This window comes from Coregonus clupeaformis, unplaced genomic scaffold, assembly GCF_020615455.1.
Source record: "Coregonus clupeaformis isolate EN_2021a unplaced genomic scaffold, ASM2061545v1 scaf0146, whole genome shotgun sequence".
Classification (NCBI taxonomy): domain Eukaryota; kingdom Metazoa; phylum Chordata; class Actinopteri; order Salmoniformes; family Salmonidae; genus Coregonus; species Coregonus clupeaformis.
The window spans coordinates 262,501-276,654 of record NW_025533601.1 but is presented as its reverse complement, the minus strand read 5'-3'; the positions used below and the strand labels follow the sequence as shown (position 1 = coordinate 276,654).

General features: G+C 45.0%; 1 protein-coding gene across 5 annotated transcripts in view; it reads left to right on the top strand.

The window, feature by feature from the left end:
- Window positions 1-14,154, top strand: part of LOC121542751 (F-actin-uncapping protein LRRC16A) — a 233,349-nt gene that overhangs the window by 171,929 nt on the left and 47,266 nt on the right. For all 5 annotated transcript variants that reach the window (XM_041852279.2, XM_041852277.2, XM_041852278.2 and 2 more), the window contains 4 exons: window positions 4,962-5,055; window positions 6,570-6,668; window positions 12,632-12,760; window positions 13,130-13,261. In XM_041852279.2, the coding sequence (XP_041708213.2) occupies window positions 4,962-5,055; window positions 6,570-6,668; window positions 12,632-12,760; window positions 13,130-13,261 (454 nt within the window). The remainder of the gene's footprint in view (window positions 1-4,961; window positions 5,056-6,569; window positions 6,669-12,631; window positions 12,761-13,129; window positions 13,262-14,154) is intronic.

The window sequence follows — 14,154 nt, the reverse complement described above, 5'->3', positions numbered from 1 at the left end:
GTAAACACCCTGGGTTTAATAGATAAGTGTCCATCTTTATGTAAACACCCTGGGTTTAATAGATAAGTGACCATCTTTCTGTAAACACCCTGGGTTTACTAGATAAGTGGCCATCTTTATGTAAACACCCTGGGTTTAATAGATAAGTGTCCATCTTTATGTAAACACCCTGGGTTTAATAGATAAGTGGCCATCTTTATGTAAACACCCTGGGTTTAATAGATACGTGACCATCTTTATGTAAACACCCTGGGTTTACTAGATACGTGACCATCTTTATGTAAACACCCTGGGTTTAATAGATAAGTGTCCATCTTTATGTAAACACCCTGGGTTTAATAGATAAGTGGCCATCTTTATGTAAACACCCTGGGTTTAATAGATAAGTGGCCATCTTTATGTAAACACCCTGGGTTTAATAGATAAGTGGCCATCTTTATGTAAACACCCTGGGTTTACTAGATAAGTGACCATCTTTATGTAAACACCCTGGGTTTAATAGATAAATGACCATCTTTATGTAAACACCCTGGGTTTACTAGATACGTGGCCATCTTTATGTAAACACCCTGGGTTTAATAGATAAGTGGCCATCTTTATGTAAACACCCTGGGTTTAATAGATAAATGACCATCTTTATGTAAACACCCTGGGTTTAATAGATAAATGACCATCTTTATGTAAACACCCTGGGTTTACTAGATACGTGGCCATCTTTATGTAAACACCCTGGGTTTAATAGATAAGTGGCCATCTTTATGTAAACACCCTGGGTTTAATAGATAAGTGGCCATCTTTCTGTAAACACCCTGGGTTTACTAGATAAGTGGCCATCTTTATGTAAACACCCTGGGTTTAATAGATAAATGACCATCTTTATGTAAACACCCTGGGTTTAATAGATAAGTGGCCATCTTTATGTAAACACCCTGGGTTTAATAGATAAGTGACCATCTTTATGTAAACACCCTGGGTTTAATAGATAAGTGGCCATCTTTATGTAAACACCCTGGGTTTAATAGATAAGTGACCATCTTTATGTAAACACCCTGGGTTTACTAGATAAGTGTCCATCTTTATGTAAACCCTGGGTTTACTAGATAAGTGGCCATCTTTATGTAAACACCCTGGGTTTACTAGATAAGTGGCCATCTTTATGTAAACACCCTGGGTTTACTAGATAAGTGTCCATCTTTATGTAAACACCCTGGGTTTAATAGATAAGTGTCCATCTTTATGTAAACCCTGGGTTTACTAGATAAGTGGCCATCTTTATGTAAACACCCTGGGTTTACTAGATAAGTGGCCATCTTTATGTAAACACCCTGGGTTTAATAGATAAGTGGCCATCTTTATGTAAACACCCTGGGTTTAATAGATACGTGGCTATCTTTATGTAAACACCCTGGGTTTAATAGATAAGTGACCATCTTTATGTAAACACCCTGGGTTTACTAGATAAGTGTCCATCTTTATGTAAACACCCTGGGTTTACTAGATAAGTGTCCATCTTTATGTAAACACCCTGGGTTTACTAGATAAGTGGCCATCTTTATGTAAACACCCTGGGTTTACTAGATAAGTGTCCATCTTTATGTAAACACCCTGGGTTTACTAGATAAGTGTCCATCTTTATGTAAACACCCTGGGTTTAATAGATAAGTGGCCATCTTTATGTAAACACCCTGGGTTTACTAGATAAGTGGCCATCTTTATGTAAACACCCTGGGTTTAATAGATAAGTGACCATCTTTATGTAAACACCCTGGGTTTACTAGATAAGTGTCCATCTTTATGTAAACCCTGGGTTTACTAGATAAGTGGCCATCTTTATGTAAACACCCTGGGTTTAATAGATAAGTGGCCATCTTTATGTAAACACCCTGGGTTTAATAGATAACTGTCCATCTTTATGTAAACACCCTGGGTTTAATAGATAACTGTCCATCTTTATGTAAACACCCTGGGTTTACTAGATAAGTGTCCATTTTTATGTAAACCCTGGGTTTACTAGATAAGTGACCATCTTTATGTAAACACCCTGGGTTTAATAGATAAGTGGCCATCTTTATGTAAACCCTGGGTTTATTACTGCTGTATATGCTTTATGTTCACCCCAGCCTTATATTCCCATCGGCCCAACCTGTGCCTCTGTCTGAATAGAGCAGGTTCAGTCTGCTACCTGTTCTGGCTGGGATTTATAATAATAATATAATATAATATGCCATTTAGCTGAGGAATAGTGAAACGACAGGGCCGTCTGACTGAACATGTGGGCCTATTCCTTAGCAATCCCTCAGAGACGTATAGCTGCAGCTCACAAAATAGAAAGAGATTCTCAAAGTGACTGTTGGTTTTTACAGCTCGTTTTTCTTTAACCAAACAGTGATATCAATCCAAAGATGTCTCTGGAGCTTTGGCTTGTGGTGAGACTGTTGATCAGAGACCCTATAGTGAGTTGATGTATATTCTAATTGTCCCATATGAGCCGTGTTTGAAGGGGGTTGTAGTTATGTAGAGGACTGTGTTAGATCAGGTCCTGTGGGAGCTAGTGGACCCTGAGGCTGTGGAAGGTTCAGTCTTTAACTATTCCCTTTAGTGACACACTGAGGCCTTTCTGACTACAGATTAAGAATGGATCTACCGTTGGGGCACTTCACCTGAACGACAGACACTCAGTCAGTTCAGTCCCAGTCTCTCTCTCTCTCTCTCTCTCTCTCTCTCTCTCTCTCTCTCTCTCTCTCTCTCTCTCTCTCTCTCTCTCTCTCTTCATCTCTCTCTCTCTCCCTCTCTCTCTCTCTCTCTCTCTCTCTCTCTCTCTCTCTCTCTCTCTCTCTCTCTCTCTCTCTCTCTCTCTCTCTCTCTCTCTCTCTTTCCCCATCTCTCTCTCTCTCCCTCTCTCTCTCTCTCTCTCTCTCTCTCTCTCTCTCTCTCTCTCTCTCTCTCTCTCTCCCCCATCTCTCTCTCTCTCCCTCTCTCTCTCTCTCTCTCTCTCTCTCTCTTTCTCGCTCTTTCCCTCCATCTCTCTCTCTCTCTCTCTCTCTCTTCTCTCTCTCTCTCTTTCTCTCTCTCTCTCTCTCTTTCCCTCCATCTCTCTCCCTCTCTCTCTCTCTTTCTTTTTCCCTCCATCTCTCTCTCTCTCTCTCTCTCTCTCTCTCTCTCTCTCTCTCTCTCTCTCTCTCTTTCTCTCTCTCTCTGGTCCCCCCCCACGCCTATGATTATTAATATACTATTCTGGGCAGACTTTCCATTTGCAGAGGATCAGTAACCTCACATATGAGGTCAAGTCGCAATCAAGATGAAATGGCTTGTTTCAGACCTGCTCTTCTCTCTGTCAGCTGCCAGGGGCTGAGCCCTCACACACACACACACACACACACACACAGTCTTGAACAACTAGCCTTGAGAGATGTAGGGACACAAAATTCAGTCCCATTCAAAGTCCTATTTCCCCCCCTAACGCTAATGCTAACCCCTAACGCTAACCCTAACCTTAACCCCTAACGCTAACCCTAACCTTAACCCCTAACGCTAATGTGATGGGTGATTTGAAGGAGTCAGGCGCAGGAGGGTAAATCCCAGTATACAGAGTTTATTCCGTAATCCAGCGTAACCAGTCCAGTGCGCAAAACAGGCGCACTGGATTAAACATGCACACGGGGAAAATACCCCGGCAATACAAAATACTGAGCTCAACCAAGCTACTAATCCTCACAATGAACAATCACCCACAAGGACAAGGGGGGCAGAGGGAACACTTAAACACGTACTAATGAGGGGATATGGACCAGGTGTGTGTAATTGACAAGACAAGACAAATGGAATGATGCGATATGGAGCGGCAGTGGCTAGAAGGCCGGAGACGACGAACGCAGAAGCCTGCCCGAACAAGGAGAGGAGGCAGCTTCGGAGGAAGTCGTGACAGCTAACCTAACGCTAACCCTAACCTTAACCCCAAAACCTAAACCTAACCCTAAACCTAACCCTAGCTCATAACCCTAACCCTAAACATAATTCTAACCATAACACTAATTCTAACCTTAACCCTAAACCCTCTAGAAATAGCATTTGACGTTGTGGAGATTAACAAAATGTGGTCCCCACAAGTATAGTTAAACACGTCCATACAGACACACACACACACACACACACACACACACACACACACACACACACACACACATCCAGCGGGTGGGCCTCTCTTGACGTCTCTCTAGTTTGTCGTGGTAGCCGCGGAGGCAAATGTTTCTATTCTGGAGGGTTCATTAGAAAAGCATTGCTCCGTGACATTAATAAGTACATTTGGGGTCCATTTTCCTATTCAATGTGTTGAATGTCAGCTAAATGTATAGTACTAAAAGATAGAATCACATTAGTTGAGTCAGAAACTGCATGCATAATAATGTCAGAGCCTATACTGCCACATTATAATATTCATGTCACGCCCTGGCCTACAGAACTCTAGCTAGTTTGGTCAGGGTGTGAATATTCTAGATTTGTATTTCTATGTTGGCCGGTGTGGTTCCCAATCAGAGGCAGCTGTTGCTCGTTGTCTCTGATTGGGAATCATACTTAGGCAGCCTTTTGGCACTGTCTAGTTGTGGGTTCTTGTTCCGTGTTAGGTTTGTTGTCAGTACTACCTTTGGACTTCACGTTCCGTTTGTTGTTTTGTCGGTTGTTTATTCGTTGTAAATAAACATGTACGCAGATCACGCTGCGCCTTGGTCTGACCCGTCTTTAAACGAACGTGACAATTCAGGAATATTAGAATAGATCATGACTGGCTTTTAAACCAATTCAGATTTCTATAACTAATTGGGTCATAATATCTGTTTTAAATATGAATACAGCAATCAAATATGAATGACAATATATGGTTCAATATGGCTGTAATGAATAAATACATTATACTATCTGTTTAAATTATGCTAAATTTATGAGACCGTCCATCTCCTTGACAGAAACTTCACCATCCGGTTCATGCCGATCCCCATCATCGATGCGTCTCAGGCTCTCAAAGCCGGCCCTGAGAAGACTGAGGACGCCCTGCTCAAGGTGAGTAAGACTCTCAAAGCCCTGAGAAGACTGAGGACGCCCTGCTCAAGGTGAGTAAGACTCTCAAAGCCCTGAGAAGACTGAGGACGCCCTGCTCAAGGTGAGTCCGGCTCTTAAAGCCCTGAGAAGACTGAGGACGCCCTGCTCAAGGTGAGTAAGACTCTCAAAGCCTTGAGAAGACTGAGGACGCCCTGCTCAAGGTGAGTAAGACTCTCAAAGCCCTGAGAAGACTGAGGACGCCCTGCTCAAGGTGAGTAAGACTCTCAAAGCCCTGAGAAGACTGAGGACGCCCTGCTCAAGGTGAGTAAGACTCTCAAAGCCCTGAGAAGACTGAGGACGCCCTGCTCAAGGTGAGTAAGACTCTCAAAGCCCTGAGAAGACTGAGGACGCCCTGCTCAAGGTGAGTCAGACTCTCAAAGCCCTGAGAAGACTGAGGACGCCCTGCTCAAGGTGAGTAAGACTCTCAAAGCCCTGAGAAGACTGAGGACGCCCTGCTCAAGGTGAGTAAGACTCTCAAAGCCCTGAGAAGACTGAGGACGCCCTGCTCAAGGTGAGTAAGACTCTCAAAGCCCTGAGAAGACTGAGGACGCCCTGCTCAAGGTGAGTAAGACTCTCAAAGCCCTGAGAAGACTGAGGACGCCCTGCTCAAGGTGAGTAAGACTCTCAAAGCCCTGAGAAGACTGAGGACGCCCTGCTCAAGGTGAGTCAGACTCTCAAAGCCCTGAGAAGATTGAGGACGCCCTGCTCAAGGTGAGTAAGACTCTCAAAGCCCTGAGAAGACTGAGGACGCCCTGCTCAAGGTGAGTCCGGCTCTTAAAGCCCTGAGAAGACTGAGGACGCCCTGCTCAAGGTGAGTCCGGCTCTTAAAGCCCTGAGAAGACAGAGGACGCCCTGCTCAAGGTGAGTCCGGCTCTTAAAGCCCTGAGAAGACTGAGGACGCCCTGCTCAAGGTGGGTCCGGCTCTTAAAGCCCTGAGAAGACTGAGGACGCCCTGCTCAAGGTGAGTCCGGCTCTTAAAGCCCTGAGAAGACAGAGGACGCCCTGCTCAAGGTGAGTCCGGCTCTTAAAGCCCTGAGAAGACTGAGGACGCCCTGCTCAAGGTGAGTCAGACTCTCAAAGCCCTGAGAAGACTGAGGACGCCCTGCTCAAGGTGAGTCAGACTCTCAAAGCCCTGAGAAGACAGAGGACGCCCTGCTCAAGGTGAGTCCGGCTCTTAAAGCCCTGAGAAGACTGAGGACGCCCTGCTCAAGGTGAGTCCGGCTCTTAAAGCCTTGAGAAGACTGAGGACGCCCTGCTCAAGGTAATCAGGTTCTGAAAGACACTGAGTACCTTGTTGAACCATGGTTGAACTATCAATCAATATCATTATTTTTCCAATGGGGATTTGTTGTGTTATCTGGGTACAAAAACAATGATAACATATATTCACCTAACACACCCATATGATAACAAAAGCTATGAGCTATAACCGTTGTGCTACTGCCTGACAAAGTAATGGTCTCTCCTCTCTTCAGATTGAGAACTACCTGTTCCGGAACCATGAGACTCGTAAATACCTCCAGGAGCAGGCCTACCGCCTCCAACAGGGGATCGTTACCACCACCACTCAACAGGTGACACACACACACTCACACACACACATAACACACACACACACACACATAACAGTATTTAAAAATAGATTACAATCTAAATACAGCTGCAGAGGTCAAATCGGGGTCAGCAACACAGGGGTCAGCAACACGGGGGTCAGGGGTCAGCAACACAGGGGTCAGCAACACGGGTCCTAGCGTGACTTGATTTAGTTGACGTATTGAGCGTAGCATTGTGTGTATTCACACCACCAACAGCCTGTAATCTCCCTCCAGTGAAACTTTCTCCCCTGACCCACTGATTAACACTGAGGTCATTTAGGGGAGCAGGGGACAGGCTAACTGTTTTGATCCTTTTTCGTTTCGCTCACCTCCAAGGTAGCAAAAGCTGCTAGTGCAGAACGTCTGCATTCAGATCAGCCTCTTATCACTACACAGCTTGTTAATGAAGAATTCCTTTAGGGCAAAGGGGTTTTGGAAGTTGAACATCACCTTATTGGATGATGTAAGATGAATTGATGACACCAATAAAACACCACCTCTGATTGGCTTGTAAGAGAAAGAGATATTAGAAGGACATACCATCATCAGAAATGTAATCTTTGAAGTGCAGCTTCACTTTAGGTTGGAAATTATACATTTGAGCGGATTATTTTCTCTTGAAAAGTGGAAATTGTGGCGAGTAAGTGAACGTTATCTTCAGAAGCTGTTACAGAACAGGGAGTGGCACTGTGTGAGAAAATGGCATCCAAATCGTCTCTCCCAGAGGAGAATTTCAACTGTCCTGTCTGCTTTGGCGTCTTCAGGAATCCTGTCCTCCTGTCGTGTAGCCACAGCTTCTGTAAAACCTGTCTGGAATTATACTGGCAACAGAAGGAACCACGGGAATGTCCAGTTTGTAGAATATTTCCTATGATTGAACCTCCCTGTAACCTGGCTCTAAAGAACCTGTGTGAGGCCTTCATACAGGAGAGGAGTCAGAGAGCTTCATTTGGGTCTGAGGTACAGGAGGGGAGTCAGAGAGCTTCTGCAGGGTCTGAGGTACAGGAGAGGAGTCAGAGAGCTTCATTTGGGTCTGAGGTACAGGAGGGGAGTCAGAGAGCTTCATTTGGGTCTGAGGTACAGGAGGGGAGTCAGAAAGCTTCTGCAGGGTCTGAGGTGCTCTGCAGTCTGCACGGTGAGAAACTGAAACTCTTCTGTCTGGAGGATAAACAGCCCGTCTGTGTGGTGTGTCAGTCCTCAAAGAAACATAGATGTCATGTCTGTGTCCCTGTAGATGAGGCTGGACAGGATTATAAGGAGGAACTGCAGACTGCCCTGAAGCCCTTAAAGGAGAAGCTGGAGGTCTTCAATAAAGTTAAACTAACCTGTGATCAAACAGCAGAGCACATTACTAGCCAGGCCTTGCACACAGAAAAGCAGATTAGGAAAAAGTTTGAGAAGCTTCGCCAGTTTCTACAAGAGGAAGAGGAGGCCAGGATAGCTGCACTGAGGGAGGAAGAGGAGCAGAAGAGTCAGATGATGAAGAAGAAGATTGAAGAGATGAGCAGAGATACATCGTCACTTTCAGACACAATCAGAGCCATAGAGGAGGAGTTGAAAGCTGAAGACATCTCATTCCTGCAGAACTTCAAGACCACAAAGGAAAGAGCCAAGTGCACACTGCAGGATCCACAGCTGGTCTCAGGAGCTCTGATAGACGTGGCCAAACACCTGGGCAACCTGCAGTTCAGAGTCTGGGAGAAGATGCAGGGGATCCTCAAATACACTCCTGTGATTCTGGACCCCAACACAGCTTCCCACTGGCTCTCTCTGACTGATGATCTGACCAGTGTGAGATACACAGGCACAAAACAGCAGCTCCCTGACAACCCAGAGCGATTAATGAAGTATATAGATGTTCTGGGCTCTGAGGGGTTTAGCTCAGGGAAACACAGCTGGGAGGTGGAGGTGGGGGACCACACTCACTGGCTTCTGGGCGTGGCTAAAGAGTCCCTTGACAGGAAGGGGGAACGGGATGCATCACCACAGCATGGGATCTGGTGTATAGAGCAGCAGAGTGGTAAATATAAAGGAGGAGGAGGAGGCGTCATCACTCTGAAGAGGAGACCCCAGAGGATCAGAGTGCAGCTGGACTACGACAGGGGGGGAGGTGTCCTTCTACGACCCCCAAAGACATGACACTCATCTACACTCTTAAAAACACATTTACTGAGAGGCTGTTCCCATACTTTTATATTGGAACGGTTGCTGATGCCAACCGCCTTGATGTACAGATCTGACAATCAAAGGTGTCTCTGACAGTGATGTCATCCTGATGAGGTGCGTGTGCGTGCGTGTGTGTGCATGTGTGTGAGAAACATTGTCAGTTTCAGTGGACATTGTCACAAGATCAGTTTTGTGGTTAAAATTAATATTCACATAATTTCCAGAAACTACGGGACATAAATATCTCTATACTTACGATGTGCTTCACTTCTAAGAATCAATTGTTTATAATAATAAATGTATCCAGGGTGAATCCTGGTTGGTATTCTAACAAGACGAGGGTGCCGCATTGGGAAGTAAAATATTTGTTTCTAATGCAATAAAAATTTATGTGAAATACCGTATATTTCTGTAACAACAGACGATTAAGAATATCTAATCTAACAGTATCTAATCTAACAGTATCTAATCTAATGTGGTGACGACTGTGGGCTTTATAGGAGTTCTCTCAGATCAGGTGGTGGCGATATGATTTGTTAACTTCTGTTTAGACTGACATTTTAGATAGACCTGTCAGTAGTGTTAGACCTGTCTGTAGTGTTAGACCTGTCAGTAGTGTTAGACCTGTCAGTAGTGTTAGACCTGTCTGTAGTGTTAGACCTGTCAGTAGTGATAGACCTGTCTGTAGTGATAGACCTGTCTGTAGTGTTAGACCTGTCAGTAGTGATAGACCTGTCTGTAGTGTTAGACCTGTCTGTAGTGTTAGACCTGTCAGTAGTGATAGACCTGTCTGTAGTGTTAGACCTGTCAGTAGTGATAGACCTGTCAGTAGTGATAGACCTGTCTGTAGTGTTAGACCTGTCTGTAGTGTTAGACCTGTCAGTAGTGTTAGACCTGTCAGTAGTGATAGACCTGTCTGTAGTGATAGACCTGTCAGTAGTGATAGACCTGTCTGTAGTGTTAGACCTGTCAGTAGTGATAGACCTGTCAGTAGTGATAGACCTGTCTGTAGTGTTAGACCTGTCTGTAGTGTTAGACCTGTCAGTAGTGATAGACCTGTCTGTAGTGATAGACCTGTCAGTAGTGATAGACCTGTCTGTAGTGTTAGACCTGTCAGTAGTGATAGACCTGTCAGTAGTGTTAGACCTGTCAGTAGTGTTAGATCTGTCAGTAGTGATAGACCTGTCAGTAGTGTTAGACCTGTCAGTAGTGATAGACCTGTCAGTAGTGATAGACCTGTCAGTAGTGATAGACCTGTCAGTAGTGTTAGATCTGTCAGTAGTGATAGACCTGTCAGTAGTGTTAGACCTGTCAGTAGTGTTAGACCTGTCTGTAGTGTTAGATCTGTCAGTAGTGATAGACCTGTCAGTAGTGTTAGATCTGTCTGTAGTGTTAGACCTGTCAGTAGTGTTAGACCTGTCTGTAGTGTTAGATCAGTCAGTAGTGATAGACCTGTCAGTAGTGTTAGATCTGTCAGTAGTGATAGACCTGTCAGTAGTGTTAGACCTGTCAGTAGTGTTAGACCTGTCTGTAGTGTTAGATCTGTCAGTAGTGATAGACCTGTCAGTAGTGTTAGATCTGTCAGTAGTGATAGACCTGTCAGTAGTGATAGACCTGTCTGTAGTGATAGACCTGTCTGTAGTGTTAGACCTGTCAGTAGTGATAGACCTGTCTGTAGTGTTAGACCTGTCTGTAGTGTTAGACCTGTCAGTAGTGATAGACCTGTCTGTAGTGTTAGACCTGTCAGTAGTGATAGACCTGTCAGTAGTGATAGACCTGTCTGTAGTGTTAGACCTGTCTGTAGTGTTAGACCTGTCAGTAGTGTTAGACCTGTCAGTAGTGATAGACCTGTCTGTAGTGATAGACCTGTCAGTAGTGATAGACCTGTCTGTAGTGTTAGACCTGTCAGTAGTGATAGACCTGTCAGTAGTGATAGACCTGTCTGTAGTGTTAGACCTGTCTGTAGTGTTAGACCTGTCAGTAGTGTTAGACCTGTCAGTAGTGATAGACCTGTCTGTAGTGATAGACCTGTCAGTAGTGATAGACCTGTCTGTAGTGTTAGACCTGTCAGTAGTGATAGACCTGTCAGTAGTGTTAGACCTGTCAGTAGTGTTAGATCTGTCAGTAGTGATAGACCTGTCAGTAGTGTTAGACCTGTCAGTAGTGATAGACCTGTCTGTAGTGTTAGACCTGTCAGTAGTGTTAGACCTGTCTGTAGTGTTAGATCTGTCAGTAGTGATAGACCTGTCAGTAGTGTTAGACCTGTCAGTAGTGATAGACCTGTCAGTAGTGATAGACCTGTCAGTAGTGATAGACCTGTCTGTAGTGATAGACCTGTCTGTAGTGATAGACCTGTCAGTAGTGATAGACCTGTCAGTAGTGTTAGACCTGTCAGTAGTGTTAGACCTGTCAGTAGTGATAGACCTGTCAGTAGTGTTAGACCTGTCAGTAGTGATAGACCTGTCAGTAGTGTTAGACCTGTCAGTAGTGTTAGACCTGTCAGTAGTGTTAGACCTGTCAGTAGTGATAGACCTGTCAGTAGTGATAGACCTGTCAGTAGTGTTAGACCTGTCAGTAGTGTTAGACCTGTCAGTAGTGTTAGACCTGTCAGTAGTGTCATCCCTGTAATGTCCTGTGATCTATATTTGATGATGATTTGAATGATTGGTTGTGGTATGATGTGATGTTGTTATTCTTGTTGTTGATGTTGCAGACGTGCCCAAATACATTTCCCCTCATGGATAAATAACGATTTTTATAATTGAATTGAATTGATAATAATAATAAAACGGTGAAACCATAAAAAAAGAACTGTCAGTCAGCTTTCCCTAATTAATACCCATCAACCCTCCTGGTTTGGACACATTGATAAATGCAACCACCCACATAAATGACAACCACCCACAGACTAGGGAAATATTAGTATTTAAGTACAAAATGGGATCTTTGGTAGCAGCACTTTCTGACCAACTGGTCACCATGACAGTGAAATACATAAGATAATGCTGGTAGTATCTAGCATTAACCACCACATCTTAGATCTCTACCCGGTACAGCCAGAAGAGGACTGGTCACTGGTCTGGTTCCTCTTTAGGTTTCTTCCTAGGTTCCTGCCTTCTAGGGATGTTTCCACTGTGTTTCTGCCACTGCATTGCTTGCTCTTTTGGGGTTTTAGGCAGGGTATCTGCATAGCACTTTGTGACAACTGCTGATGTAAAAAGGGGCTTTGTAAATACGCTCTTGGACACGTTGAGGACAGAGAGGTGGACGGAGCCACTCACACATTCAGAAATCACACACATCAGGGTATCCTATCATGTCAACTTTTTTGATATTTTATTCAACAATTACATTAATTAGATTTGTATTTGTACTTCAATCCTTTGTTTATACTGAACATTACAGAAGATGAGACACAATGCTTGATGATTAATTTTACGGTGAAGATGAGACAAGATGCTTAGTGATTCATTTCATGGTGAAGATTCGACACGATTTTTAGTGATTCATTACATTGTGAAGATGAGAAACGATTCTTAGTGATTCATTTCATGGTAAAGATGTGACAGTTTGTATTTCCTGTCATTTGATCGTAAAGAGATTGTATTGTCATCTGAAGATGATTCAAGTTTCTCCTCAAGATGCTCTGAAGTAGTGCTGTATATTATACCTCTCAGATTGTCTTTCATCTTGAGATAAGTGGGATATTAGGTTTCACCGCTAGACAGGAAACAGTTTTGTTCCTGTCTCACAGTCTTCTCATTGGTCTTCTTCAGATGATTGACAGGATCTGTGTGAAAGTCCAGGACCATCTCAACTCCCTGAGGAACTCAGAGACAGACGTGATCTTGGACGACGTCAAGACGGCCGAAAACCTGATGAAGGATGCCAGGAACTCCAAAACGGTGAGTGGGGGAGATAGATTCTGACATTGGATCGACTCGTTGTTTCAGTACACCAAAGTCACTGGTCATTTTACTCTGGGCATCTAGTTAAGACCTAACCCATAATCCCACAATGAACATTCTGCAGAGGAAGATTGAATCCCCTAGCAGTTTGAATGTTACTGCCCTTTTTCTAACCCTCTCCTCCTGTCCTCCTCTCCTCCTGTCCTCCTTTCCTCCTCTCCCATTCTCTCCTCCTCCTCCCCTCCTCCTCTCCTGTCCTCCTCTCTCCTCATGTCCTCCTCTCTCCTCCTGTCCCCCTCTCCCCTCTCTTCCTCCTCTCCTCCTCCTCCTCCTCCTCCTCCTCCTCTCTACTCTCCTCCCCCCCAGCTGCTTCCTAGCCTGTACCACCTGGGAGCAGCATCCAGAGAAGAGGTCAACGGTCAGTCAGTAGGACCCATCCAGGAGAAACTGGAGTCCATGGCTGGAGAGGTGGCCAGGGTCATGGATGAACAGCTACAGGTAGGGGGCCAAGACGTACAGTAGAGTACGGACATCCAGCGGTTTTAAGCATGCGCCGGAGGTCAAACAATATTTTCAGCAAAAAGTCAAGGAAGGCAGTGTTTGAAGAGAACTGATGATGGGTCGAAATGTTGTTTAAAAAAACAGGTTCCATTTCTTTCAAATGGCATCTACAGAAATGTGTATATTTCAAAAGAGCAGGGTTCTGACATCCTAAAAGACAGTTTGACAAGAGCGGATGTTAATGGTACGGGCAGCAGGTAGGCAGACGCCTGAGTTAATGGAATGGGCAGCAGGTAGGCAGACGCCTGAGTTAATGGAATGGGCAGCAGGTAGGCAGACGCCTGAGTTAATGGAATGGGCAGCAGGTAGGCAGACGCCTGAGTTAATGGAATGGGCAGCAGGTAGGCAGACGCCTGAGTTAATGGAATGGGCAGCAGGTAGGCAGACGCCTGAGTTAATGGTATGGGCAGCAGGTAGGCAGACGCCTGAGTTAATGGAATGGGCAGCAGGTAGGCAGACGCCTGAGTTAATGGAATGGGCAGCAGGTAGGCAGACGCCTGAGTTAATGGAATGGGCAGCAGGTAGGCAGACGCCTGAGTTAATGGAATGGGCAGCAGGTAGGCAGACGCCTGAGTTAATGGAATGGGCAGCAGGTAGGCAGACGCCTGAGTTAATGGAATGGGCAGCAGGGTAGGCAGACGCCTGAGTTAATGGAATGGGCAGCAGGTAGGCAGACGCCTGAGTTAATGGAATGGGCAGCAGGTAGGCAGACGCCTGAGTTAATGGAATGGGCAGCAGGTAGGCAGACGCCTGAGTTAATGGTATGGGCAGCAGGTAGGCAGACGCCTGAGTTAATGGTATGGGCAGCAGGTAGGCAGACGCCTGAGTTA